Below are 27517 nucleotides of genomic sequence, written 5' to 3'. Positions count from 1 at the left end.
AACCTGAATTTGAAGAGTATTTTATTATCCATACGAATCAACGGCTGTTATATCATCAAATGCCCGCGCTTACGAGCTTAGGTCGGCGCGGGTAGGCCTTCGCTTCATCGGCCGATCGACAAAGCGAAGGCTCGCCACCATAGCCAAGTAATTTGTACTATTGGAACCGTGTGCTACAGTAAGTCGAGTGATTTTAAAGGTGGATTTCTAGTTGTTGGCTGGCCATGGCTATGAGAAGGAATGAGAAAAAGGTAAGGTTGGGAAACGAGAGCGAAAATGACTGATTGAGTTGACTATAGCCTCCAGCTTGAACAAGAAAGTGAAAATTTCTGAAACGAGCTTACCAAGAATAGTAAACGACTGAGGCGAAGACCAGACAACGACTGTATTTATACAATTGCTACAGTTGGAGCTTATTCGATTCGATTTCAGAAGATTACACTCACTTTCGAACATCGCTGTGTGTTTCTGGCAATATCTTGTGCGATTGATTGCTCTCGTGGTTTGTTCCATCTCTTCATTCTATTGGTGACTTCTTTTTTTTCAAGATTTCACGTGGATTTTCATTGATTTCTGAGAAAAGCTTGCTTTCACCTCACTTTTCTCGCTTGCCTGGAATTTGGAATATTTTCTACTTTGAACAGTACGTACTGCGGTATTGGGATTGCTGGCAGATTTTTCACTTTTCCGGTGTTGAGAATCTTATTTCTATTTAATCGCGATTCTGGCTTTCAATAACTTATCTGGATTAGTTTGCTTCTTAGTCTTAATTCAAGTAATTGAGCCGTCAGGATTTCTGGGTATGTAGTGATTCAGGAATTTCCATTTTCTCTTGTTGATCGAAGTTTCTATTGAAATTTGGATCTCATTTTCCTGCAATATATCCAACTGAATTTTGGGATCCTCGAGAATGTAGATGTTCTTGTTCTTCTATTCCATTTCACGCCTTCTCATATACTGTTGGTAGCTTTGATAAGGAAATTTGATGAGTACTTTATATTTTACTTGGAAAATGTTTTGCTCCCTGAGTGTTTGTTTGATGCTGATATATATATATATATCTTAATGGATTGATCTTAGGCTCTTGGTGTATGACCCAGCAAGTGGATGTACAGAAGTTGATAGGTGATCTTCTGTCACCATTTTTTTTTTTCTTTGATAGATATTTTTAGTCTCACATAACAAATAATATTTTCTTTGTTATATGTTGGCAAGTGCATCTATTAGATCGATCAGGAAATGGGCACGTAGAATTGAACCATTTTTTTTTTTAAATTATTGGTTTCAGAGTTTTGTTTGCACGCTCTTCTGCTACATTCTCGGAAATCTGATATTACACTGGGGCCTTGTTCTTTTTTCAGTTTTAGAGTTAATGTATTAACAAAAGCTTTGTCCTGAGTGTATTCTAAGCATGACGATCATTATTGACCTCGTTTCCACTTATAGAGGAGAGGGTAAACGGTTTATATACGTTCTATTTGATGTCAGATCGAAATGGGCATTTACCTCAGCAATCCAAAAACTGAGAAGAGCTCTGAAGATGGTGAAAATAGTCGTCTTAGATTTGGACTATCGTCCATGCAAGGATGGCGTGCCACAATGGAAGATGCTGTAAGTAATCAATGAAATGGCTGTACTCTTTATCTGATTAATTAGAGCTCAATTAAGTTTCTTCTTTTCAAAATTTTGCATTTCTGTTGCAATGATATTTTCTATTCATTGTTTTGTAGCATGCTGCAATTCCTGATCTGGATGCTTGCACTTCCTTCTTTGGCGTTTATGATGGCCATGGAGGTAAAATGCATGTGTGCTTTTGAGTGATGGATTCTTCTTAATATGTGGGGCATAAGTTTTCTTCTGTTTTGGATGTGGCTTGTTCGATTCTTATGCTACAATTATGAGTAATGTGTCTGGAAAAAAAAAAAAAATGAAAATATCGTTTCATATATACTATTGACAGTAAGTTGATCGCATTGAGAAAATTTAACTTCGGTTTTTATTTGCAGCATTATAGGATTGAGATTTATAGCGATGGACCTACTGAAATTAAATAACTATATGAAAGGGACTATTCAAAAGAAATCCAATCTAGAAGAAAAGCAACAAATTTGATTTTATCGAACACATTAAAACTAAATCACATTCATAATTAAGAAAGTATGAGGCCCAGTTTGGAATACAAGTACGAATTATTTTCATTAATGAATCGAGAAAGCTTTAAATAACTACAAGTACTTGGTAATTTCATTTTGTGCAACACCCCACCCCATACACACACACACATCCAGAACATTTCAACATTTTCAACTTCAATACGGTTACTTATACAAGATGTTCAAGAATCCAGGTAAGGTGGTTGCGAAGTTCTGTGCTAAGTACCTACATCAGCAAGTGAAGAAAAATGAAGCTTATGCAGCTGGAGATATAGGAACTTCTGTGCAGAAAGCGTACTTGAGGTTATTTCTCACTATTGGACTATGAATCAGAGTTGGTATTTATTTCTATTTCTCAAATTGTTGGGTGTTTGGGCTGTCAAGTGGATGCTACCCTATTTATGTCGGTTCCTCTGGATTGAAAGAAATAGGTGGTTCTTCAAAAGGGAATGGAAGGAGATTTTTAGTTCTCATGATCATTGGATTTTTCCTTGTTACAAAGGGGTGTGCTTTTAATGAGATTTTTTAAAAGAAAAAAATTATGCATATTTCTTCATCTCTTTTTTCCCTTCATGATTCCAACTAGAGGGGTTTTTTTTTTTTTTTTTTTTTTTTTTCCTTTTTATCAAGTTCCTCTGTGAATTTGAATCCCCAGGTTAGTAATGTCTCCAACTTTCTCTTTTTATTTTAATTTATTATGTTTATTTTATAGAAACAAAGCTTTCCGTTGAGATCTTTTATGAATTCTTATGACATTGACAGAAACCCAAGTTTTCTTGGTGGAGTTAATGGAATTAGATTACACAAAGGCTTTGAGTGACCCATGACTTCTTATGAGGCAACACTTACTATGAGATACATTGGTTGCTGAAACTATACTAATTTAAGAAATGGAAATTTAGTTATCCAGAAACACTGTTCTATGATTCTACCACCATTCATCGCTTTATTGTCATCTCTTTTGATTTTCCTACTTATAACTAATACTGGTTCCCCAGAATGGATGAAATGATGCGTGGACAAAGAGGATGGAGAGAATTAGCTATTTTGGGTGACAGATTGAACAAGTTCACTGGCATGATAGAGGGGTTAATCTGGTCACCAAAAAGCAGTGATGCAAATGACCAGGCTGATGATTGGGCTTTTGAGGAGGTAAGTAATGGAATTTAAGTTACTTTTTTTTAACTACATTATCAATGAAATTGTGAATTATGAATAGTGTCACTCTACCGAAGTATTGATGGCTGAGAACTGCGTGATACATTAATTCATATTCATAACAACCATAACTAGTCTTATGCATAAGGTGCTTTGTTATTCTTATAGACGAAATACTTCTTTTATATTAGTAAATGATTTTAGTTGTCTCATAATTAGGCAAGTTGAAGCTATTAATTCTCTCATTCATGGGTAAATCAGCACCCAAAATTATTTAGAATAGGAATTATATGAGTTGCAATGAAGGTCATTTGGATTGATATTGTGGTGGCTACTTTTTTTATTATTTGGTTCAAGACATGGCAGGACTGTTAGTGATGAGAGTACGTTTACAATCTCCCTTGATTTAGGGTGGGAGAGTGGATGCCTTATGGTTCCCTTACTTGTGATTGCCCGACTCCTGCCTAGTAAAATAATCTTTTTGACTCAGAACTTGCCTTCTGGAGATTCCCTTTAACTTATGGGCTGTTCTAACCTTATTCCCATGCTCTTTGACCCACTAAGAAGCAAACACAAACATGGAACAAGGATATGAACATGTCACAAACGTAATGACACTCAGTTTTTGAAAAATTAAGGCATGATATCGTTTCATTCTAAGCTCGATTTTTCACTAAAAAGAAGTGTGATATGGTAAGAGAACATTGCTTAAAATATAGTTTTATCGTAATACATTTCAATAATTACCTATTGATGAATGTATAAGAGTTCATAATTGGAGATAATGAATCAAATGAAATCCATAGAATATGATGTTAAAAAACGTAGAATAATTGTTGCACATGCAAACAACCAGTACATAAAATCTTTACCTTTCCCTAAATTTCTGTTTGTCTTGGTCCTGTCATAAGTGAAGGTGTCATGTCCTTCAGTTACCTTTAAACTGTTAAACATTGCCAAATATTTATTATTAAAATACAGTTCGTAGCTTTTGGATGCAGTTTGATTCCACCTGATATGTATATCATTTCAGCTTAATTATTTTAGATTCAAACTTAGTAATGTGATTTTGGGCAGGGTCCGCACTCTGATTTTTCTGGCCCCACTTCGGGGTGTACAGCTTGTGTTGCAATTATTAGAAATAACAAACTTATTGTTGCTAATGCTGGTGATTCACGTTGCGTGATATCAAGGAAGGGCCAGGTATTTATTTCGCTTGAAAGTGTTGAGTGTGGTTTTTTTTTTCAGCACTATTGCTCTAAAGTAAAAAAAAAAAAAAAAAAGTGTTAAAAACGAGAAATGGTTTTTCGATGTAGAAAACTCTTCGCTGTGTTTTCTCCTGAAACAGTCTTTAGAACAGAATCAGCAAGAAAAAAAAGAAAAGAAAAGAAAAAACAGGAAAGATCTTATACTTCAGCTCTCATGTATTTTTTTTTTAATAATTTGCTATACAGATTGTTCGTGTGTAACTATTAGTTATAATTTTTAAATATTTTAAATAAATATACAGAATGAGCTAATGAAAACATAAAAACATAAAATCTTTCCAAACAGATCTTGAACTAAACTGCAACCATAAACAATTTTAATTAACCAGTATACAAAAATATTTTTAACATCAGTTTTTAGATAATGAAACCAAGATGTTCCAAAGTTTAAAGTAAACAAGTACGTATGGACAAGGCATGTTGCACATAGATATACACATCAGTTGAGAAGTTCAGTGAAATGGCTTGCATGCTTTATAATCATAGACATAATATAAACGGTCCCAACATGATTACTCTTGTTCAGGCTCACAGCCTCTCTAGGGATCACAAGCCTGATCTTGAGATAGAGAGGGACAGAATTCTTAAAGCTGGTGGTTTTATACATGCTGGACGGGTCAATGGTAGCTTGAACCTTGCCAGAGCTATTGGTATGTGAATTTCTACTTGGCAGATTTCTTTCTCTGATCTGGCCCTAGAACAGTCTTTTTTTTTTTTTTTTTTTTTAATTGGAGACTGCAAGTTTCTTGAGTATTACTTGTTTCATGTTCAATATCTTGGTTGATCAACTACTACTATTTACTTTCTCGGCAACTTTTCTATAGCTCCCGGTATCTATGATTTGTACAACGCACTTTTTTCCCTGGTGTTTGATGAATAAGTAGACTACGATCTAGCAATTTGGACTTAAAAAGCTAGTAATTTAGGAGGTTTAATCCTTGTAAGGTTTCATGTTACTCTTTGGGACTCAGTCTAGGTTCTCTGTAACTATCCTAGGTCGTATTTCATTATACTGGAGCACTTTTACTCTAGTTTGGTATCTTTTATTTGGCTGTCTTTATGTATGCCTTATATTCTTTCATTTTTACTCAACAAAAGTATGGTTTCTGACTTCAAAAAAAAAAAAAAAAAAAAAAGAGAAAGCTTTTAACATTTTAATTAAAAAAGGGTGGAAAACAATGCTCTTCACTCTCAGTCTCTCGGACCGAGAAGCAATTAATTGAAAGAGAAAATATGAACAATAAAATTTAGCAACTTAAAAATTTGTGGAGGTGAATTTGCAGTCGGCTGATATCTATAACTCAGTGTTATCTAATCTTTCAACTACTGCAGGTGATATGGAATTTAAGCAGAATAAATTTTTACCTGCTGAAAAGCAAATTATCACTGCAAATCCTGATGTAACCACTGTACGTATACTGCCTGCTGTATTTACAATTCAAATTTCTATGGCTATGTAAATTTCACTATCTACTTCTTATGCAACCGGGTAATAAATTATGGGTATTTTTATTTGTGAATTAATGTATTTTTATTTGGAGTATCCTACATGTTCTTTTTTTCTATTTTTGGAAAATAAGTTAGTTGTATCAGGGGGAAGAGGGGGTTCAAAGGAGACCAGGGAATTATTTAGCCATTATACGCAGGGCGTCTTTCCTAATCAGTCTCATTAATCTTTCTTTCGTCAAGGGTTCATCCTGAAACTAAGGAGGTATGCAGTAAGGAGATGGTTTGGGATAAAAGCCCCTTGTCTGCTCGTCGAGTGTGCCCCTAGCTCTTGCTCGTCTCTAGTAGCCAATTGAGTTTCTTTGTCCCTCTCCTGCTTATTGATTAGAGAGAGTCACTCTCAAGTCTCTTAGTACTCGTTCCTCTTTTCTTTTACAAAAATTCGGTATTTATGCGTTTCAAAAGAGAGTTTGTGCTTAGTAGCGCGTAAACAGAAAGTGAGTCGGTCCAAATCTCATGCACATCATCTCTCTCTTTTTCACCCATGAAAATCCTTTTTGTTTTTTCCCTCTCAAATTTCTCAAAGAATGTCTAAAATAAAGCCTCCCACTTTCCTCGTACTTGAATTATCAATTGTTTCATTATATATACTTTTCAAGGTTTAAAATTTTCATGACATTCTTTTTTCCTTTTTTGGGTAATCTTTTAATTAGGTTGATCTTTGCGACGATGACGAGTTTATTGTGATAGCCTGTGATGGGATATGGTATGTATTTACCGTTCCTCCTTAGCTTGGTTTTTATTTATTATTTTTTCTATTACATATCCATATCATTTTCATTGGGTATTTCCATTAAACAAGTATTAAAGGTTGAGTGGCATTGAAATTTCACTTGGTTTAGCTTAATATGATAATCTAATTCACTTTCTTTAAGCAAAATGGTGATGATAGTGCAGACGTGCTTATCTGAACAGTATACTTAAATGTATGCCCTTAAAGGAGTGTAAAACTGAAAATTTATTGAATAGAGCATCAAGTATTTGTCATATTATCATTTTAATTTGGTTTATTGAAGTAATCTTGAAATTTTGATCTAATATCTGTTCTGATGAATTTCTTTCAGGGATTGCATGTCTAACCAGCAGCTAGTAGATTTTATACATGAACAGCTACAATCAGTAAGTAAAATAGTTTATCTTTCAGCAAGGCAGAGCAGGTTTTGTTGTTCTTGAGATTTACCAATATATTTTTTTCAATGATCGGTTATTGGGTAGCTTAAAACTATGCTCCTGATCCATCCTACTAATTCATGCAAAGTCTGGTTGACAATGAAAGCTTTAAATTATTGACCTTTTCTACCCTGGAGCTTGAACTTGAACCTAGAGCTGGAAAAGGATGTGTCAAACCACATCCTTCATTCATTGGCGTAGCATCTTTGGGATTAAACTGCGAGGGCATTCTATAAACCTCCTGAAAATACCAATAACCCATTTTCATGAGGTCAAGATTCTGAATATTTTCTTGTGAGATCAACATCGGTTGGGGAGGAGAACGAAACACATCTTTATAAGGGTGTGGAAACTTCTCCCTAGCAGACGCGTTTTAAAAACCTTGAAAAGAAATCTGAAAGGGAAAACTCAAAAAGGACAATATCTGCTGGTGGTGGGTTTAGGCCATTACAAAGAGAGGAGAACGAAACCCCCTTTATAAAGATGTAGAAACCTCTCCCTAGCAGACGAATTTTAAAAACCTCGAGGGAAACCCCGAAAGGAAAAGCCCAAGGAAGACAATATCTTCTAGTGGTGGACTTAGGCCGTTACATTTCTCCTCCCAGTTCTCTCTGCCTTCTGATTATTAACAAGTGCTATAACTTATGCAGGAAAATAAACTCTCTCTGGTTGTAGAGAGAGTACTCGATAATTGTTTGGCACCTTCCACATCTGGTGGCGAGGGATGTGATAACATGACCATGATTTTGGTGCAGCTTAAGAAAGATATCCAATCAAACTCCTCTGTCGAAGAGCAAACTTCACCCGCTACCGCTACCGTCACCACCAAACCAGACAGTACCAAATCGAAGGAGGGAGATGAATCGAACTAGTGATTTCAACCTCTCACATATGGTATCTTCTGTTGTGCCTTCTTTCTTCTTTACGAGGGAAGTACACAAACCTCTGCCCTTTTTTTGCTGGAAATATGGATTGTGGGATCTGTAACCATAGATGTCTTAGTTGAGATTCCATAGATCGGACATACCAACACATTTCTTCTTCGCCTCTTTTAGTGCTTTCTTTTTAGCTCTGTGTACAATTACATGAACTGCTTTAAATCTGTACAACCCCCTCTGTTTCTGTATTATGTATATTCTGTTTTTACATAGCCATAAACTCCAAAAAGATATTAGAATTGGCGATCTGCATCGTAGTGTTGCTTATGAATATCTTGTTCTTTGATATCTAAATGACTGCCAGCTTCTTGCCTATTCCAATGGAGTTGAAATTGAGTTATTGCATGCTCCTTGGAGACAAGCAAATGATCAACCCTTCCTGTCCTACTCTTTGGACTTTTCCTTTCGGGCTTCTCCTCGGGCTTTAAAACACGTCTCCTAGATGAAAGTTCTCACACCCTTATAAAAAGTGTTTTGTTCTCCTTCCCAACTAATGTGGGACATCACACGTGGTAACAACTCATTGTTGGTTATTATCACTCCCAAAATATATTTATTTATGTGTGCATCTTTAAACAACATTGATACTTAATTATAATGGTAAAATATATGTAAAATAATATGACTTTGTACATCTAAAAAGTTTTTCCTTCAAAAATGGAATAGAATGGAAAAGAAATCAATGTCGGGGTCCATAGCTAAGTCGAATTGGAGGGTCCATAGTTGAAAAGATATGGTTTATGAGATTCCATATAAGTTGCAAAGGGAAACAAAACATTTCTCTTAAGGTGTGTAAATTTCTCCTTAGTAGATGCTTTTTAAAACTATGAGGTTGATAACGATGCATAACATAATAAGTTAAAATGAATAATATTTGTTAGCGGCAGGTTTGAGCCAGATATTGAGCAGTGTGTCATGAGAACAGTTAAAATGAATAATATTTGTTAGCGGCAGGTTTGAGCCAGATACTGAGCAGTGTGTCATGAGAACGCTTGATCTTGATCCCAAGAAAAGTGAAGACATTGAATCGGAAGGAGTAAATTGTGAGATCTAGAGTATGGGCACCCAAACTATTTGTACGCTGGCACTTGAAACTTGATAGTGACCCATACAATTAGAGTCGTACTAAAGTTACCTCGGATCGAAAGTGCATTTAAACCCTTTGAAAAGATCTCCACACACGGAGATCGGACGTGTATCGGTTCAAACTGCCGCATAAACCCCTTCCAGTTCGAACCCAAAAGCCCTACCCGCCCCCTCTCCCACCTGCAAATTCACAACGACGACAGTCCAATCTCCCCTTCGCCATCGTCATCACCTTCGCAAATAATCTTCTCCTCAGGATTTGAATTTCGCATCATCGATTTCTGTGTGAGCCGGTGATAGTGACGGAGTTCAAAATCGTGGGCAAATATGGAGGGAGGTGTTCGAGAATCTGCTGTGGTACCCGAGAAAGCGATGGATTCAGTGAAGATGACATTGGACAGCGTAGAACAAGTCCAAACTCACCTTATTTCCTTCCTGTCTATCGCGGAGCCTGATGTTCTTGCTCAAATGCGGCCTCTCCAGCGGGCTCAATCTATGCTTTTGCTTTCTAGAGCCACTACCACTCTCTTCGCATGTAAACTTCTTTGATTACTCGTCATTATAATTGATTTGTTTCTCTTTTGTTTTGGACTACGGAAGCGAAATTTTTGTTTGTTTTGGTGAATTTCAGTAAAGTTGAGGTGTAGCGGAGTTCATCCAGATGATCATCCTATCAAGTCAGAGCTTGTAATTATTCTACCTTGTATCTGGTGATTAAATCTGAAATTTGCTCATATGGATAGTAATGTTATTCTCCCATGGGAAGAATCATTCTTATTCTTTCTTTATGCATATAGGAGAGATTAAGCTTGTATCAAGAGAAACTAGAACGGTTCATAGGCTTGAGTAAAGGTATGTTTGAGTTTTGATTTCTAGTTTATATCAGCATTGTTTGTGTTGTTATGTTACTATTTCCTCTTACGGTAGATCGATTATTTTGCATCTAAATTTGTTCATGAAGCACCATTGAAGCGTTCAACTACCTTGAATTATCAAGCAGCTACTCGCTTTATTGAACATTCTCTGCCAGATCTCACCCAAGGTTGGTTGAATCTGTTTGCAATTTTGTTCTGGGGAAGGGGAATTTCTGTGCTGGATTCCTTTTGATGAAAGATATATTTCATTATTTTCAGAGCAAAAACAGGGTATGAGAGATATTAGTAGGGGGAAGGGACCCAAAATGAAGCAATTAGAGAGGACTGTACAAAAGAAGAGGAAGTATCAGTCTTCTGAAAAACAATCTGTTCAAATTGCTGCCAAGGAGTTTCTTGAGAAAGCAGCTCGTGAGCTTCTTGGTGATAATAATGGAGGTTTGCAGGGACCTCTATGTGGGGACGCTTCAAATGATGATCTGTAGGAAGATTGAATTCCGAATTTCACTTGGTACCTGTTTGATACATTTATTTCTAACTTTGGCGTCAGTTATTTTAATAAATTGGTTGCTAGAATATGATTTGGTTTCTTAATAAAATTTCCAGTTTAGTTCTATTGCTCATTCTTGTATTACTGGTTGTTAGCTTGATAAGCTTTGCGAAATCGTATGGATTGTGAGTTTTAAATGTAGAATTGTACTCTGTTTCTGGACCTTTTTTGATGTGTTTTAGCTTCGTGATTTGTTCGTGATTTGTTGGAAAGATGAGGTTTATGAGATTCCACAACGGTTGGAAAGATGTGGTTTATAAGATTCATATCGGTTGGAAAGGGGAACAATGCATTCCTTATAAGGGTGTGGAAACCTCTCCCTAGTAGACGCGTTTTAAAACCATGAGGCTGACGGTAATACGTAACAGGCTAAAGTGGCAATATCTACTAGCGGTGGCCTTGGACTATTACAAATGGGATTAGAGCGAGACACTAGGTGGTGTGCCAGCAAGGACGCGGGTCTCCAAGGGGAGTGGATTGTGAGATCGGTGAGCTTGGGCTGTTACAGATGGTATTGGGTGGATTTGTTCACTGGTCCCCTTTTCGATGTGTTTTAGTTTCGTGATTTGTTCTTTGTCATTGTTAAGCGATAGAATAGCCCGACTAGTTAAAGTATGTACCTTCGACCAAGAGGTTAGAGGTTCGAATCACTCACTCCGGTGTTTATAAACAAGGCCTTGCACATGATCTTTGTTAGCTCACTTCTCCTCATATATCTATATTTATGTGCATGTGTTCCTTTATGTTTTAACACTTCCTCACATTTACATCTTTCAGGATTATGAAAACCAGGGACGGCCTGGTACCCTTATAATAAGCCAACTCCTGAAATATATATATATATATAAAAGTTACTATTAGGACCTGGTTGGGATTTGGCACTCTACTTTTCCTGGTTTCTTCTGTGCCGTTTATATGTAAAGTAGCCTATTATAGTAGCTGAATTTCTATTGTTTTTTGGTTGTATATCAATCATCATCTTGTTATGTGGATTAGCCTTTTGCCATAAATTAATAATATCTGTTCGTTCTGATAAACCACCTCCAAGAATTTTGTTCTGTGTTGTTTGATGGGCTTTGATAAATTCTTGTTTTAATCAACTTCCAAGTCAAGCGCAGCTGCAGACTAGTAGAGCCACCGCTGTCGTAGCAGGGACGTTGCTGGAACGGGGTTGGAGAAATACCAGAATCTCTGTTGCTTGTGCTGCTGCTCAGATTGACCCTCCAACCCATGCCAGTATCTTCGTTAGTATCGGTGTCTGGCTCGGTGTCTAGCTCTAATATCATTTATAACAGTTCAAGACCACTGTTGACAAATACTGATATGGGACACTTTCTTTGGGAGCCAGTATTCTTACTGGCATACCGTCTAGTTTTTGGTTATGACATCATTTGTAACCGCACAAGTTCATCGCTAGCAAATATTATCGCTTTGACTCGTTACATATCGTTCCACCGACTAGTAAACCTTAAATTTGTATTTTAGGATAAATATATTCCGCCCAAACCCCCTAAAAAAACAAAGAACTAGACGAAGGATGGAAGGCGATTGGTTGTGTACTTGTACAGTTTGAAAACGTGGGGATGAGATAAATGAAACACATGTCCTGCCATCTTCGACATGCAACTGATACGTGTTCAAATTCCACCGCTCCATGAGTCTCCTTCGCCCAACAAACAACAGTTTTAAGTCCCCAACTCTCACAGAGCTCAAAATTTTGAACGAAAAACTCCTCCTGCAGCTGAAAATTTAAGAGAGAGATGGGAAGTAACGAGGAATGGAGGAAAAATGCAGATACGCACAAAATGAAGCCGGAGGATGTAAAAGCAGCAGGAGTGGAAGCCTCCAAGAGGCCTCCAGGACACCACCCAGGCACGACCCTACACCAGCGCCGGAGTCTCCCCTACAGCATCACCACCATGACAATCGCTGGCCTCTTCATCGTCGGCGCCATCGGATATATCACCTTATACACCATGAAAAAGCCCGAAGCCTCTGCCAAAGACGTCGCCAAGGTCGCTACGAATATCGCAGAACCTGAAGACACCAAGCCCAGGAAGTAGGCTCCATTGCTGGGAACTGTTTTCTTTTTTTTCCCTTTTCCCCCACTGTGCTGCCTTTATTTAGATTATCCACCTCTTTCCTTCATTTAAAACCTGAATGCAAAATATGCAAGCGAAGGCAATAGAGAGATGCTTTTCATTCTATAAAAGAATCTGAAAAAGAAAAAGGCTCTATACGCGTTTCCTTTCCAAAAAATGGAGAATCCTTTGTCAATATGAAGGTAGGTAGATAACAGAAGCCCTGAGAAGCGAGAACGAATAATCTGGCTATGGCAACAGGAATTGTCATCATTCAAAATTGAGTACAATAGGTTACATCTGAAAGCAGCACATAGTAATTACTAAAATTTCAAAATCTTACAAGAATATAATTTCGGCATCCTGCAAATGTAAGTAAATGGAGCAAAATGTGTCGACGAAGATCAGCTCGGCCTTCGGTTTTTGCATTCATTAATCGATTTTCACCGATGAGTAGATGAGCCTTGTGAACCAAAAGCATGCATAGAAGCCAATGGTACCGGTGAGCACAAAGAATGCATATGAGACAATCAGCATATATCCAAAGTACAATACCCCAGAGACCAGCTTGGTGATTTCAAGCTTGGTGAAGAAGTAGAAGGTCGAATACAGGAAGAGGTAGAGGGCGGATGAGCCAGAGGTTAGGTAAGATCTCCACCACCACAGGTAATCTTCGCTGCAGAGTTGGAAGTAGCAGAGCACGATGGTGATTTCGGCGCAAGTGATGAGGAGGATAATGAAGACCAAGAAGAGGAAACCAAAAATGTAGTAGAACTGGTTCAGCCAAATTGAGGTAAGGATGAAGAAGAGTTCAATGAAAACGGCGCCAAAGGGGAGGATTCCTCCGATCAGAACTGAGAAGGCTGGGTGCATGTACCACGCTTGCTCTGGGATCTGCCTGGGAATTTTGTTCGTCTTCACTGGATCTTCAATTGCTGGTTTCTTGAACCCAACGTAGCTACCCACGAAGACAAGGGGGACTGAGATTCCAAACCATAAGAAGACTAGAGCAAACATTGTTCCAAAGGGCACAGCTCCGGATGATTTCTGTCCCCAAATCAAGGCATTCAAAACGAAGAACAGGGCGAATATGGTGGCAGGGAACATGACTGCGGTGTTTAGAGCAATCCTCTTCCACTCTGTACCTTTGAACATTTTGTACAGTCGGGTCGAAGCAAAACCAGCAAAAAGTCCCATGAAGACCCAGAGCAAGAGCATGGCTGTCATGAGTCCACCTCTGTTTGAAGGGGAGAGGAATCCAAGGATGGCGAACATCATTGTCACGACGACCATTCCCAAGAACTGAACTCCCGTTCCAACGTACACACATAATAGATCTGAATTCTTAGGAGGCCTAAAGACATCCCCATGGACAAGCTTCCACCCTGTCTCTTCCTGGGCTTCTTCCAGGGTCTCAAGTTCGTTGTACTTGGAGATATCACGGTATAGTGTACGGAGCATGATCATTGCAACCATGCCGGAGAGGAAAAGAACAATCATCAATGAATTCACGATTGAGAACCAATGTATTTGGTCATCGCTCATCAAAAGATACGCATCCCATCTAGAAGCCCACTTCACTTCACTCTCCTGGAGGAAATCAAAAGTAGGTCATAAATAAAAAGGCTCTTAAATTTAACCTCAACACGTACTCGAGATTCTATAGATGAGCGAGAAACGGACAACAAAGTGAAGATAAAAATCTAATTCAATAGATGGCACCTCTAAAATGAACTAGGCTGTTAGTAAAGATTAAAGCACTAGCAGATCTGCGAGAGCACCTGAAACTCAATATCGTAGGTAAATATGATTTCCTTTCCCTCATCAACTTCCTGCGGAGAGTTGGAATTAACAACCATATGTTTGGCATGCGGGTCGCAGGTTGTAAGACGAGTGTTCTTATCATTCCAGTTCCCCTCGTATTCATGCTTGACGCTGAACGCAACGTAACACCGTAAGCAAGTTGCACTACAGATTAATATTATACCCAGCAAATGAAAAGCTTGATCGAATAGAATAAGTGGGGAAATAACCTGAATGGTTTGACCTCAAATCCTACGATTCTTGCAGCATCAGTTTGCATATCTTTATGATACCTGACTGTAAATGCTAAATGATTGTGGATAAAATACTTCTCATCTTTGCTCTGTAAGAATCAGAAAATAAATAACCTTTGAATTTTTCCAACATAGACATTAATTTTCTGACGAAAAATAAAGAACTTGCCGCAGTATATTGGCCTTTAAGCCCGACATGGTAACCCATCTGGTAAACAACAGGAGACTCCTGGTCCTGCCTTTGAATGGGGAAAACCAAGGGAAGGTTATCCAGAATCCTGTCACATAAATGGCAGATTCAAGATGTGAAATCTCAAATACATGTCAATAAACAACACCAAGCAATAATACGCTTTTCTTTCCCCAAGAAAAATATCGTACATGTTGACGCGATACTCATCATTGATCTTCTCTTTGAAATCCTTTGCTTCTTTAGCATCAAGTTTAATCCGGCCAACAATACTACACATCTGAGGTTCCCGCATTTTGAACTGTAAAAAGGCTCCAATGGAGTCAAGAACTTGACTGCGCCAAACAGAAAGGAAGTTTTCTATGTTCAAGTAAATCCTAACTCACCACATAGGGGGAATTTTCAATTCTGTCCCCTCGAAGAACTTCACCCAGATTCTCTGCGCTGTCCAATATATTTTCTGGACGAGAAAACGGGAGTGAATAATACGAGTAAGGAAGCTGAGTCTTTGTTGACGTCAATTTGTTTACTTTCACTTTTAATTCATCCCCCTGCATTCAAACGAGAAAAGTACAACGATAATCTCTTAGATCTAAAACGCACTGAGCGCGTTATGCAGGAGGTATTATGCTACAAACACACACACGCACACGAAATTCTGTTCTCAATGAAAGATGGAACAACATTCAACATATTTTGAAATGTTTTAGAACTCAAGTAAAGAATAGCAAAATCCAGCATAATATGTAATACATTATATATAACATACAGAACGCGAGTGGAAACACGGTGTCTTTATCCATTCAAAACACGTCTAGAATCAACACTCGATTAAAACAGAGAGATTACTCGCGACTCGAAATGCTGCGTATTCCCTACGATTCCTAGCATTCTCCAAAAAAAATTAGAATCTAGGAAAAAATCCTCTGATACGTAACATAAATTTTCTACATTACAAAACACCTACAATTTGATACATTGCACCAAAATCTTCCACACAGACAATCCCCGCTGAAGATTTTAACGTGATCTACTACGATTCAAAAACCACAAAGAACAAAAAACCATAAACAATATTTCCAGATCTAGAATCCCCCACACACATCCCATTCCACTCACAAACAACCGACAATTATTCCAGTAGCTCCCAATAACAAGCGCAGATCCGACAATACAACAAGAATCAAGCAGAAATTACAAAAGAGCCACAACAATGCAAACATTCAACACAAACAAGTCTGAAACAAGCGTATTCGGAACAACTAACCTTCTCGAAATCCTCGGGGGCAACACCAGGAAGGTAGAAACAGCTGACTCCATGAATAAGAAGCAAGAGAACAGCAGCAATGAAGAGGTTCCGAATCGATGGAGATCTCGGAGTCGCCATGGCGAGACAGAGAAGAAAGGGGAGAGAAGAGAACAGGGAGAGGGAGAGATCCGAGAAGAGAGGATTCAATTTCTTCCGCCTGTTCTCTGTCTGTACATAAGGGGGAAATGGGGAGGAAGAAAAAAATGAGTGCAAAAGCGATCAGATAGTGGCAGTACACCTGATTATTACCTCCCCACCCTTTCTTGATTGTTACGGTGACGTTTTACCAGCGCGCTCCTGATCTTGCCACGTCATTGTGCTGAATCAATCTGGTCCGTACATAAAAAAATAAAATAATTAATGGAAATTGGTATGCGTTAAATGCCTTAATTTTCGGTGTGGAGATTACGTTATTTGCTTCTATTTTCTACGGCTAATAACCTATCAAACAGTTCACTATAAAAAAAATATATTTATTATAAAATAAGTAAATAAATTTAGCAAACACATGAATAAACCTTTTAATTTACGCTTTTTTTTAATAATTATTTAAGCATATATTTGCTTTTGAGTTCTATATTTCTTAATCATTTTTTATTTTCTATTTTTAAAAAATGATGCCTATTTTACCACAGTAATATTTATGGTTTTTTTTTTTTCTTCTTCGATAAAATAAACTAATTTTTTAGATAAAAAAAAATACTTAGAATTTTTAAAATGATTATTCATTTTTTTAAATAAAAAAATTTAGAAATAAAATTATTATCAAATGGAATTTAAATATTTATCTAAATTACATTATTATTAATATTTAGATTTTCAAATTAATTTATGTCAAATGGTTCGCTATTTTTAATTTATAGGTGTTTATTTTAGTAAATGATAATTATGAACTCTCTAATAGAGTCTTTGTGGTCGGAGGTTAAACCAAGAAATAAAAGACAAGAACCCAATTATCGATGCTCTACTAATAAACTACTAATGAAAACATTGCAATAAACTCGTTAGAATATTGTAATGTGATGCTTATTGCTTATTGCTTATCTCATAGCCATTTAATAATTGTTTCATTTGACAATTCATAATTACTTACAACTTCAAACACTTTCATTTTCATGTCGTGTTCTCTTGTAATCAAATGATTATTTATTCAATAGTAAATTTCAGGCCTCGGAACGAATAAAAGAGCTGTAAATGTTTCTAATACTGACAGTAACTGTTGTTAATATTAAAAGACAATAGATAGATTCAGCGACACACTCATTTTTAACTATTATTATTATTATTATTTTTGGCACCGACACACTCATTTTTATCCTAATTTGTCGGAGTATAAATATCTATCGCACGATTCTCAGGGAGGGGAAGATGGAGAAGAGAATAACAAAGTTGAATTTCCACCTTGCTGACTTTAGAGCGAGTTGTGTACTCTACACGCTTACCAATAGCGTCTCGGAGTCGATATGGACGATCTCTCTCTCAGCTTTCTGCTTCTGATTCACACAGCCCACTGTTTCAACGTCATTTTGTCTTGTCTATGATAGAGGGATGATTTGAAAATGAAGGTGAACGGATTAACTTCACCAATGCATATGAAATTTTTACAATCATTCGATAGGTTTCCATTTGATTATAAATTAGGTTTCAAAATATAGTGAAATATATTTGATTTAAGTTTTATGCCGCTAAGGTATTTGAGAATATGCTTAGAGAACGTGTACCGATTTATCATTATGTCTTGTCTGTGGCTGAGTGATGATTTGAAAATGAAGGTGAAAGGATTAACTTCTATGAAGATCTAGCTTCCAATTTCTTGTTTCTCGATCGATAAGACAGAGGACGATGCAGTGAATATGTTGGAGAAATTTTACCCGGTGATTGAACTTAAAATTCCCCTTGCACGGTAATTTTCTTACGCGTGCTCAAGACTCTTAAGAGTAGTTCATAGTGCTCAAGACTCGGATGTGAAAAATAGTCCCTAACAAAAACATTTTAAACACCGGTTCCCTAACAACCAGAGGTTAACGGTTATATGTAATGGGCTAAAGTGGACAATATCTATTGGCGGTTGGCTTTGTTATAGATGATATCAGAGCTGGTCTGGCTGATATGTCAACAATGACCTTAGGTCTCGAAGGAGGCATGATTGTGAGATCCTACAAGTTGGAGAGAGGAACTCTGTATTTTTTTGTGTTTTTTAAAATAAAAATGTTTTTGTTTTAAAAAATTAATATGATTTTTTGAAATAAGAAATTTTAATTTTATATTTAATAAATTTTTAATATTTTTAACAATTTTTATAACAAACTGATGAACATAATAAAATAAATTTAAAGTGAATTATTAATTGAAGTCTAGTAATTGAACCATTTACTATTTTAAAAGTTTTACTAAAATAATACATTTAAATATATGAGGTGGCACTTTGTCGGTTATTTTTTCCTTTTTCTCAGCCAAGAATACTTCTCGTCTCCTCCCTTTTATAATCCGTCAGGCGTTGACCAAGTGCAAGTGGCGGGGGAGATGGAGAAGAAAAGAACAAGATTGCATCCCGTTGACTGTAGTTCGTGTTCTGTAGTACTCTTCATACTCGCCAATGGCGTCTCGGAGCTCTCTCTCAGTCCGGACATTGACGATCCCTCTTAGCTTTCTGCTTCTGGTTCACTCCGTTCACTGTTTCAATTTATTTGGCATCCGCCCAGTGGCTTTCAAGAAGGTAATCCGAACTTCATCAATTCATCTAATGAATTCATTAGATTTGCATTTGTTTATAGGATTAGAGTTCGAAATGCAGTGAAGTAGATTGAAGTTTTTTCTTGCCGTCAAGGTGTTTGATAAAATGCCTGGGAGAATTTTTGCTGGTTATCATTGTATTCTTTTGGTGGCAGGGGGATGAATTGAAAGTGAAGGTGAAAGGATTAACTTCTACGAAGACCCAGCTTCCGATTTCTTATTATTCACTTCCGTTCTGTCGTCCCAACAAGATACAGGACGATGCAGAGAATCTTGGAGAAATTTTGCTTGGTGATCGAAGGGACAATTCCCCTTATGAGGTAGACTTTGATATGTTCGTTTTGTTTGTAATGTCATTATCAATCTCAGGAAGGTTTCATAGAAAATGATAGCAGAGGACTTAATTCAATTATTAAATTTGTTGCGTTTTCATGGCACTGTGTTTTCAGGCCAAAATGATGGAGTTTCAGCTGTGCAATATTGTATGTCGGATTAAACTCGATGAAAAAGGAGCTAAAGCGTTGAAGGAGAAGATTGAGGATGATTATATGGTTCATATGTATGACAACCCTTCACCTAGCCATATTAGACTCCTTGATGTTGTCATGTGCATTTTTCTAATTTATATTCTATGATTTGATAGGACCCTCGATAGCCTTCCTCTGGTTCGTCCGATCAGAATTTTCGAACACGAATCTCCTTTTACTTATCAGCTTGGATTTCATATGGGGCTTAAAGGGTATTATCCTGAGGCAAGTTTGTCATTTTGTTTTGATGAAATTTCATTAGCATTGTTATTACGTTTGAAAGTTGTATCACTTAAAACTCCGAACTAATAATTGTACCGATTATATTTTGAAAATGGTCACATTTTCCCTCTATGTACAGGAAAAAACTGAGAAATACTTCATCTACAACCATTTGGCATTTACTATCAAATATCATGTAGATACACAATCAAATTCTACTAGAATTGTGGGATTTGAGGTTCAACCATTCAGGTTTTCCCCTTTTCCCTCTCTTCCCTCTCCCATTTGATTAAGTTCAAACCTTCTTATTACAGTGTGCCGTGCTAAGCGAAACCTTAATTACGGCCATCCATGCTTCAGTAGAGTTCTTATATGTTTATGATGTTACATGGCTTCTTCTCTATAAATTTTTATAATGCAAAGCAGTGTCAAACACGAATATAAAGGGGCATGGAAAGAAAGGAATACTCGTCTATCGACTTGTGACCCAAAATGGAAGACTACGGTTCTTAACTCCGATGGTCCTCAGGAGGTCGAGGAGGGAAAGGAAATCATTTATACTTACAACGTCGACTATCAAGTACGTCTCAATAGTTAATTGGAACTGCATCAAGGATGGATTTATTTATGCTAATTTCCTTGCATTTTATTGCTTTGCTGCCAATAAAGAGGATTATTCTTAATATGTGTGTTTCTTCCTAAATTTAAGGAGAGTGATGTGGATTGGTCATCGAGATGGGATGCCTATCTTGCGACGAGGGATGACCAAACACATTGGTTCTCAATACTGAACGGTTTAGAGTCTATTCTTGTGATCTCTGGCATACTGGCTGTCATTGTGTGGCGGATTTACCGTGATATTTTTAATTACAATGATCTTGAGACCCAAGATAGAGTTCAGAAAGAGACAGGATGGAAACTCATCCATGGGGACGTTTTCAGGCCACCGTGTAATTCGGATCTCCTTTGCGTCCATGTTGGAACCGGAGTTCAGATTCTTGGAATGATTCTTGGAACTATGTTTTTGGCCATCCTGGGACTCCTCTCCCCTTGTAATAGGGGCGATCTTATTACAACCATGCTCGTGCTCTGGATCTTCACGAGCCTCTGCGCTGGTTACGTGTCTGCTCGTCTTTATAAGATGTTTAATGGTACAGATTGGATGAAAATTGCCATTAAGACGGCCTTCACGTTTCCAACAATCATCTATATAATCTTCTTCATCTTAAACGCTCTCTTATGGGGTCAGCAATCATCTGCAGTAGTGCCATCTTGGGCAATGCTTGTTCTTGAGTTTCTATGGGTTGGAATCTCTGCTCCACTTGTTTTTGTGGGAAGTTATGTTGGATTCAAGAAGGAAGCAATTGAGAAACCTGTGAAGATCAACTCACTTCACAGGCAAATCCCAAGACAGTCCTGGTACATGAACCCGATCTCCATCGTCTTGATCGGAGGGTTACTCCCCTTTTCGACCGTCTTCATCGAGTTGTCGTTTAGCCTTAGCGCAACTTGGCTAAATCAATTTTATTGGTTCTTTGGCTTCCACTTGCTGGTTTTCATCATCCTTGCGGTGACTTGTGCTGAAATATCCATCATGCTTTGTTATTTACAGTTATGCAGGGAGGACTATCGCTGGTGGTGGCGATCGTACATAACATCGGGTTCGGTTGCTCTTTACCTGTTCCTCTACTCAATGGCGTACTTCTCCAAGTCCTTGGAGATGACCAAGCTTGTTTCTGTGGTATTGTACATAGGATACATGCTAGTTGCTTCATATGCTTTCTTTGTGCTAACAGGTACCATTGGATTCTTTGCATGCTTTTGGTTCACAAGAGTTATATATTCCTCTGTGAAATTTGATTAGCATGATTTTTTTTTTAATTTTAGCGATTGATTGACAATTTTTGTGTGTATCAAACTTGGGAAGCTGAAGTTTCATGCAGTAGGAACTGTTTGAACTTATAACTTGTCTCGTTTCTTCGTTTTTCTGTGTTTTTAATTGATACATGAGTCAATCAACCAAATAATATTTGGGTTGATTATTAAAATTTTAAATTAATATCTTCGGCATAAAATAAAATAAAATTATTCAGAGATTCTCGACCATTTTTTAAGTTTAGGAATCTATTAGAGACTTATCAACATGAGAAGAGCCAATAGTACCGATCCATATCTCAAGTCTCTCTTCTACTTAAACATCTTCCGTAGTTTCTCATAACACAATGATTGTTCTACTTAAACATTTTTTGTAGTTTCTCATAATACAATGATTGTTTGGCGAAGTTTATATCAAGAACTGGCGAAGTCATTTAAACATCATGGATCGACCTAATGATCAATAAACATGTAACAACCTAGATCCATCGCTAGTAGATATTGTCTTCTTTGGGCTTTTCCTTTCTGGCTTACTCTTAAGGCTTTAAAACGCGTTTACTAGGGGAAGGTTTCCACACCCTTATAAGGTGATTTATTCTCCTCCTCAACCAATGTGGAACATCACAAAACATGTTTTCTTAGTAGAGTAGAATCAAACCTTTGCTCAATGAGATAGCCAAATTACACGTATAATGTTACGAACACTCTAATATATATATATATATATAATGAATTCATTCTTCTATTTTCTTATGCATTTGTCATGAGTAGTTAAGAATGCCCTTTAAGTTCGACGTTTTTTAAAAAAAAAAATAAAAATGCCAAATAAATAATCCTAGATTAATATATTAAAAACATGCCTAAAATTGTATCAAATCCGCATGGGCCGCATGCTGGACTGGGTTCCGAGAGTATTGGGCCATTACATAGTTGGGCTTGGACCCAATCATATAAGAGCCTTTGGCCCAATCCTCTGGAATCAGCGCCGAACGAAATGGGCCAGTTTCCCTCCAACTTGCAAAATCTCTGCAACAAGAACGGTCTCGTAGCCGCAATGAAGAGCAAAATTTCTGGAGTCACTCGAGTAAATTGTTGTATGCGCTTCGGAACTTCGATTGAAACTTGAAAGTGTGTCCTAAGCTCCGAAGCAGCGGAGACGAGAACAAAGATTGTGAAATCTAGACTAATTCACCACGATTTCCAGAAAGATAGGCAGATATGCAGAGATTGAAGGCACTGGAAGCAGTGAGATCTTCATTTCGGCGTTCTTGTTCGTTTTCTAACCTGAGGAGAGGCTTTTCTGCTCTACCAAACTATGCTCAAACTGAGGATCTTTCGGACCAGGTTTGTGTTTGGAGTTCTACTTTAGTTTGTTAACAAGTAATCAAATGAGGAAATGCGCCTCTTCTACTGTTTTTCTGTCCTAAACTTGATTCATTTTCGAAGGAGCTTACTGAGCAGGTATTGGTTTTTTCTGAAGTGGTGTTTATGTGATGTTTAGGTTATAGTGAAAGGAAGGCCGAAATCAAGAGCAGCTATCCTCAATAGACCATCAGTTCTCAATGCTCTCACTACTTCCATGGTTCTTTTTCTATTTTTGATTCTTTGCTTCCTTTGTGTGTCGTGAGTTTTTCTTGCTGTCTTTGTTTGGTTCACAATTGCGTCGTTGAGAAATGTAAATCTAAGAGCCGTATTTTTTATAGGTAGCTCGGCTAAGCAGGCTCTATGAGTCGTGGGAGGAAAATTTTGATATCGGATTTGTCTTGATGAAGGTGTGGACTGCTTTATGAGTACATTCACGGATGGTTCAACTTTTAACACTTTGTCCGATTTAATGTTTGTTAAAAATCACTCGATTTGTCTGGAAGCTATTGAAGGTTTATCTTGCGTTTAATCATTCGCACTTGTTCTGCCTCCGTACCTGAACAGCGTTATTTATATTTTTTGAAGGGTAGTGGCAGGGCTTTTTGTTCCGGTGCAGATGTTGTTGCGCTTTATAATTTATCAAATGAAGGTGAGATATCTTATGATCGAACTCAGCAAACATATCATTGGCATTAGTTAAGGCGTTCATACGATCATGAAATTTTATTGTATTCAGTTTCTTCACTAAGCACCGGGAGTCCTCAAAGGCATCAATAGGATTTGACATTGGTTATTTGGTGTTAATATTTTGTTCGTACCTAACTAATCCCATTATGAATGGTGAATATCATCAGTTTATCACAGATTATATGATTGTCATTCCAGCAATTCTTTTAATAAGCAACAAATGTATGAAAAGGATGAAATATACAAATGGCGATGAGAGATGACTGGAAGTCAAGACCAATACCATCTTAGGGAAGCCATGAGAGCATTCTTCAACTGGCCAAAGTAAGAAAGGAGGCTATTGGCAAAGATGTTTGGGGTTGGAGACCCAAATTGAAGCAAAAAAAAAAAAAAGAAAAAAAAGAGAAAAAAAAAGAAAGACCATCACTCCTTCCCAAACGTTCTCTGATTTATCCTTTTATCCCAAAAATTGATCCAATTCCTACTCCAAGTAGGATGAAGAGGAAAACCTCCACATTGTCTTTGCGCTCTTGCTTTGGTGAAGCCATAATAGAGACTAGAGAAAAGAAAGTCCTGGAAGGATAGAGGGAAGGAGGAATTGAACTCAATGGTTCTCCCATTTCATATCAAGAAACCTCAACAAGTCTTTAGTGCTTTCCCTTTCGAATTGAACGCTGCCTGCTTTAGATTTCTGAGGATTATTCTAGTAAAAAGGAAATAAGTAGAATTGGAATCAACTAATATGGAAAAAAGGAAGAAAGGAGGCAGTTAGCAAAGATGTCAGGAATTGAAGGCTCAAATTGAATACAAAAGACCTCACTCCTCCCGAAACCCTCTCTTTTATCCTTTTATCCCCCCAAAAAATGATCTAATTCCTATTCCAAGAAGTAAGATGAAGAGGAAGAACTCCACAGTGTCGTGATGCTTTTGCTTTGGTGAACACCTAATAGAGACTAGAGAGAAGAAAATCCTGGAACGGTAGAGGGAAGGAGGAATGAACTCAATGATTATCCCGTTCATCTCAAGAAACCTCATTAAGTCTTTAATGCTCTCCCCACCCAATTTACACGCCGTACACTTTTGATTGTAGAGGATTATTCTAGTAACTTAAAGGAAATAATTAGAACTGGAATCAAATTAATATTTCCTATATACTTTCTCTAGAGAAGAAATGGCTTAATGTTCTGCACCATTTGGATAGATGATGTAGGGAAAACTTTGATTGAAGGTTCTTAAACTTAGTGGATTAAACAGTGTTTCACTATGGTAATCTTTCCCACGGTTGGTCCTTCTTTTAGACAATAATCCACCTCTATTGATTTGTATTTAAGCCTTGTAACTGAGTCAAAAAAAGAAGAAAAAAGTTTACACTAACAGCCTAACAGGTTTGCTATCATCTTACATCCAGCGTATAGTGTTGTAAATGGGATTCATTAACTCATGCAAATATGTTAGAGAACGTAAGTGAATCCTTTTTCCTTTTGGACACAGGGAATATTGAAGACTGCAGGAAGTTCTTTGAGACATTATACAAATTTGTGTATCTTCAAGGAACTTACTTGAAGCCACATGTGAGTAACAACTCTTCCTGTCCTCGCTGAGATGTTCAGTGTTATGATTAACCAAGTAGTGCTCATCAGTCTTTTATGATTTTTTTTTTTCTCTAGGCGTAGGGTTACTGTTGAGATTAGAGAGAGTTTAGTGCATTTATTGATGTTCAGTATGCACTTTATGTTTTTTTTTCCTTTCTTCATTTTGTTTGCTTATGAATTTATGTAGACATTTTATGCTACCTTTAAAACACTGTAGCCTGTTATTATTATTTTCATTAGGTGGCACTGTTGGATGGTATCATGATGGGAGGTGGGGCTGGGATTTCCCTTCCAGGAATGTTCAAAGTGGTGACTGATAGAACTGTAAGTGAATGCAGGAGTAATCAACTTTTGTGATGTTTTTCTATCTAGATACCTAGATGATTCTTATTTGACATTGCTCATTATACATTCGTATAACATGATATTTGAATAAATGAATTTAAGTATTTGAAAATGGGGAGATTTAATAGAACTAGATGTATGTCAACAAATTTTGATAGCCAAAACTTGAGTAAAATATGACATATATATAAACAAGAAATGAAATTTTCATTTATTGATGAGAAGATACAAAATTGTTCGAGGAAACAATATCCCAAAGGGAGAGAAATGAAATAAAGGAAAGTACAACGTATAATTTAATACAAATTTTGCATATCACTTGAATGTGTCTGACTGAGTGTATATCATTTTTCTGAATCAGATAGATAGCTAGCCTTTCCTTTCTGCACAGATTTCATATTTTGGAATTCTGTTGGACCACGAAATTGGGAATGAGATTAGGCTTTTTGTTTCTAAATAGCATTCCAAATATTCCTGAGTTGAAGCACAATTAGTCAAGAAAGAATAATCTCCCTTCTTCAAATTCCAATTTTTTTGAAGTCACCCGAAATATACCCCTTTTATATCACCCTTCAATTCAAATTAGCAATGTTGAGTCCCTCATTTATTTATTTGTCTTACATTTAATTATTACAGGTATTTTCTCATCCTGAGGTTCGAATGGGTTTCCATCCTGATGCTGGAGCTTCCTTCTATCTTTCTCGTCTTCCTGGCTACTTGGGTAATGTTTATATTATTCAAGTTGTACAGCATTTTGAATTTGTGATTTTTTTTTTGCCCTAAATACGTATAAACCTGACCAATGTACTGTACATAATAATTGATTTAAGTTGAGGGCATCTTCATTTTAAGTTGGCTGCCTCAAATTTGTTCAATTGGAAGATAGAGCTTATAAATTTAATTCCAAAGTAAATTCCTTTGGTGGGCACAATGCAAATCCATTTTCCAAAAACTGGATAAAACCTAGAGATATAAGATCCCGTAATTGGTACACCGAAGAATATTTCTCATGGCTGGCTTTCCTTGAAGCGTAAAAGAATGCCAAAAAATACGAAGGAAAGTGAACATCATCAATGTGGTAAAGCTTTTTATTTAAGTGAAAGTTATTCTGTTAGGATGAGATGGCAATAATTGTATACTCGATCAAGTAATACATCGAAAGCAACATCTTGAATTGCGTAATTTTGCCATCCTTCAGTTGGTTTCATATATAAAAGTCTCTAAATTCAATTGCTATAAGCTTGTATGGGCTGAAAAACAGTAATTTTTCTTAGATAATTTTCTTCCTTGCAGGGGAGTACTTAGCTCTAACCGGTGATAAACTCAATGGTGTGGAAATGATTGTCTGTGGCCTTGCTACACACTATTCGCTAAATGCAGTTTGTTTTCTATTCCTTCTTCCCTTTTTTATTTCACATTCTCATTCATTCATGGCTTGTAATTATCAATTTATGACTCTGGCAGAGGCTCAGTGGGATTGAAGAACGCCTTGGTAAAATGATAACAGATGACCCTTCTGTCATAGAATCATCTCTTGCTGCATACGGTGATCTTGTCTATCCTGATAGGAGGAGTGTTCTTTCCAAGTATTGTTCTTTCTTTTACACCTTTCCTCTTCGTTATGGTTTTACTTTTGAGAATTTGTACTTACTGAAGTAGTATTAAAAGTGCTAGGCTACCAGAACTGTTGGCTGAGTTAAATAGAACTTCGTCATAAACCAACTAGCAGTGACCTAGAACAACCATAGGATTGGATTCTTATTTCAATTAGCCCATTGTGGACATTCCTTACATGTCATTGATCTCCACCCCCACACCACCACCCACCACCCC

At 37.1% G+C, this 27517-nt stretch overlaps 6 protein-coding genes across 13 annotated transcripts in view; 5 read left to right on the top strand and 1 right to left on the bottom strand.

The window, feature by feature from the left end:
• The first annotated feature begins 171 nt into the window (after positions 1-171).
• Positions 172-8487, top strand: LOC111480867 (probable protein phosphatase 2C 60). Of its 6 annotated transcripts, none has more exons than XM_023126073.1 (12): positions 174-502; positions 1081-1125; positions 1489-1611; positions 1731-1794; positions 2348-2456; positions 3152-3305; positions 4389-4514; positions 5106-5229; positions 5912-5988; positions 6739-6791; positions 7150-7204; positions 7906-8487. In XM_023126073.1, exons 3-12 carry the CDS (start codon positions 1495-1497, stop codon positions 8125-8127), a joined length of 1101 nt encoding a protein of 366 aa, XP_022981841.1. In that variant the 5' UTR covers positions 174-502; positions 1081-1125; positions 1489-1494; the 3' UTR covers positions 8128-8487. The 6 variants fall into 6 exon arrangements, with proteins under 6 accessions (XP_022981845.1, XP_022981841.1, XP_022981844.1 ...); XM_023126076.1 differs by lacking the exon at positions 174-502 and adding an exon at positions 509-643; XM_023126074.1 differs by lacking the exon at positions 174-502 and adding an exon at positions 656-800.
• An 866-nt stretch (positions 8488-9353) lies between these two features.
• LOC111480869 (nuclear nucleic acid-binding protein C1D-like) lies at positions 9354-12162 on the top strand. Of its 2 annotated transcripts, none has more exons than XM_023126082.1 (6): positions 9354-9814; positions 9911-9966; positions 10077-10131; positions 10241-10321; positions 10413-10662; positions 11810-12162. In XM_023126082.1, the coding sequence occupies exons 1-5, from the start codon at positions 9607-9609 to the stop codon at positions 10634-10636; spliced, it is 624 nt and encodes a 207-aa protein (XP_022981850.1). In that variant the 5' UTR covers positions 9354-9606; the 3' UTR covers positions 10637-10662; positions 11810-12162. The 2 variants fall into 2 exon arrangements, with proteins under 2 accessions (XP_022981850.1, XP_022981849.1); XM_023126081.1 differs by lacking the exon at positions 11810-12162 and adding an exon at positions 11479-11738 and having other exon boundaries at positions 9355-9814.
• Positions 12163-12248: 86 nt separating this feature from the next.
• Positions 12249-12921, top strand: LOC111480870. The gene has a single exon (XM_023126083.1). The coding sequence runs from the start codon at positions 12462-12464 to the stop codon at positions 12762-12764; it is 303 nt and encodes a 100-aa protein (XP_022981851.1). The 5' UTR covers positions 12249-12461; the 3' UTR covers positions 12765-12921.
• Positions 12922-13006: 85 nt separating this feature from the next.
• On the bottom strand, positions 13007-16504 carry LOC111480865 (transmembrane 9 superfamily member 8-like). The gene is made up of 7 exons (XM_023126071.1): positions 16297-16504; positions 15416-15580; positions 15221-15330; positions 15009-15117; positions 14816-14928; positions 14564-14717; positions 13007-14372 (listed from the first exon to the last, which is right to left on the bottom strand). Exons 1-7 carry the CDS (start codon positions 16414-16416, stop codon positions 13215-13217), a joined length of 1929 nt encoding a protein of 642 aa, XP_022981839.1. The 5' UTR covers positions 16417-16504; the 3' UTR covers positions 13007-13214.
• A 1381-nt stretch (positions 16505-17885) lies between these two features.
• The window catches only part of LOC111480864 (transmembrane 9 superfamily member 8-like), a 9893-nt gene continuing 261 nt past the window's right edge, over positions 17886-27517 (top strand). Inside the window, exons 1-9 of one of the 2 annotated variants that reach the window (XM_023126070.1) lie at positions 17886-17903; positions 18111-18241; positions 18792-19054; positions 19227-19391; positions 19521-19630; positions 19715-19823; positions 19960-20072; positions 20247-20400; positions 20530-21800. In XM_023126070.1, coding sequence (XP_022981838.1) covers positions 18935-19054; positions 19227-19391; positions 19521-19630; positions 19715-19823; positions 19960-20072; positions 20247-20400; positions 20530-21684 — 1926 coding nt within the window. In that variant the 5' untranslated portion in view covers positions 17886-17903; positions 18111-18241; positions 18792-18934 and the 3' untranslated portion in view covers positions 21685-21800. Of the gene's footprint in view, positions 17904-18094; positions 18242-18791; positions 19055-19226; positions 19392-19520; positions 19631-19714; positions 19824-19959; positions 20073-20246; positions 20401-20529; positions 21801-27517 lie in introns of those variants that run through there. The other variant, XM_023126069.1, reaches the window with a different exon arrangement.
• The window catches only part of LOC111480866 (3-hydroxyisobutyryl-CoA hydrolase-like protein 2, mitochondrial), a 6362-nt gene continuing 1573 nt past the window's right edge, over positions 22729-27517 (top strand). Inside the window, exons 1-9 of the mRNA XM_023126072.1 lie at positions 22729-23039; positions 23197-23277; positions 23399-23467; positions 23646-23709; positions 25239-25318; positions 25580-25663; positions 26321-26405; positions 26978-27063; positions 27149-27270. Coding sequence (XP_022981840.1) covers positions 22914-23039; positions 23197-23277; positions 23399-23467; positions 23646-23709; positions 25239-25318; positions 25580-25663; positions 26321-26405; positions 26978-27063; positions 27149-27270 — 797 coding nt within the window. The 5' untranslated portion in view covers positions 22729-22913. The remainder of the gene's footprint in view (positions 23040-23196; positions 23278-23398; positions 23468-23645; positions 23710-25238; positions 25319-25579; positions 25664-26320; positions 26406-26977; positions 27064-27148; positions 27271-27517) is intronic.

Source organism: Cucurbita maxima, unplaced genomic scaffold (assembly GCF_002738345.1).
Source record: "Cucurbita maxima cultivar Rimu unplaced genomic scaffold, Cmax_1.0 Cma_Scf00006, whole genome shotgun sequence".
Classification (NCBI taxonomy): Eukaryota; Viridiplantae; Streptophyta; class Magnoliopsida; order Cucurbitales; family Cucurbitaceae; genus Cucurbita; species Cucurbita maxima.
This window is presented reverse-complemented; position numbering and strand designations above follow the sequence as displayed.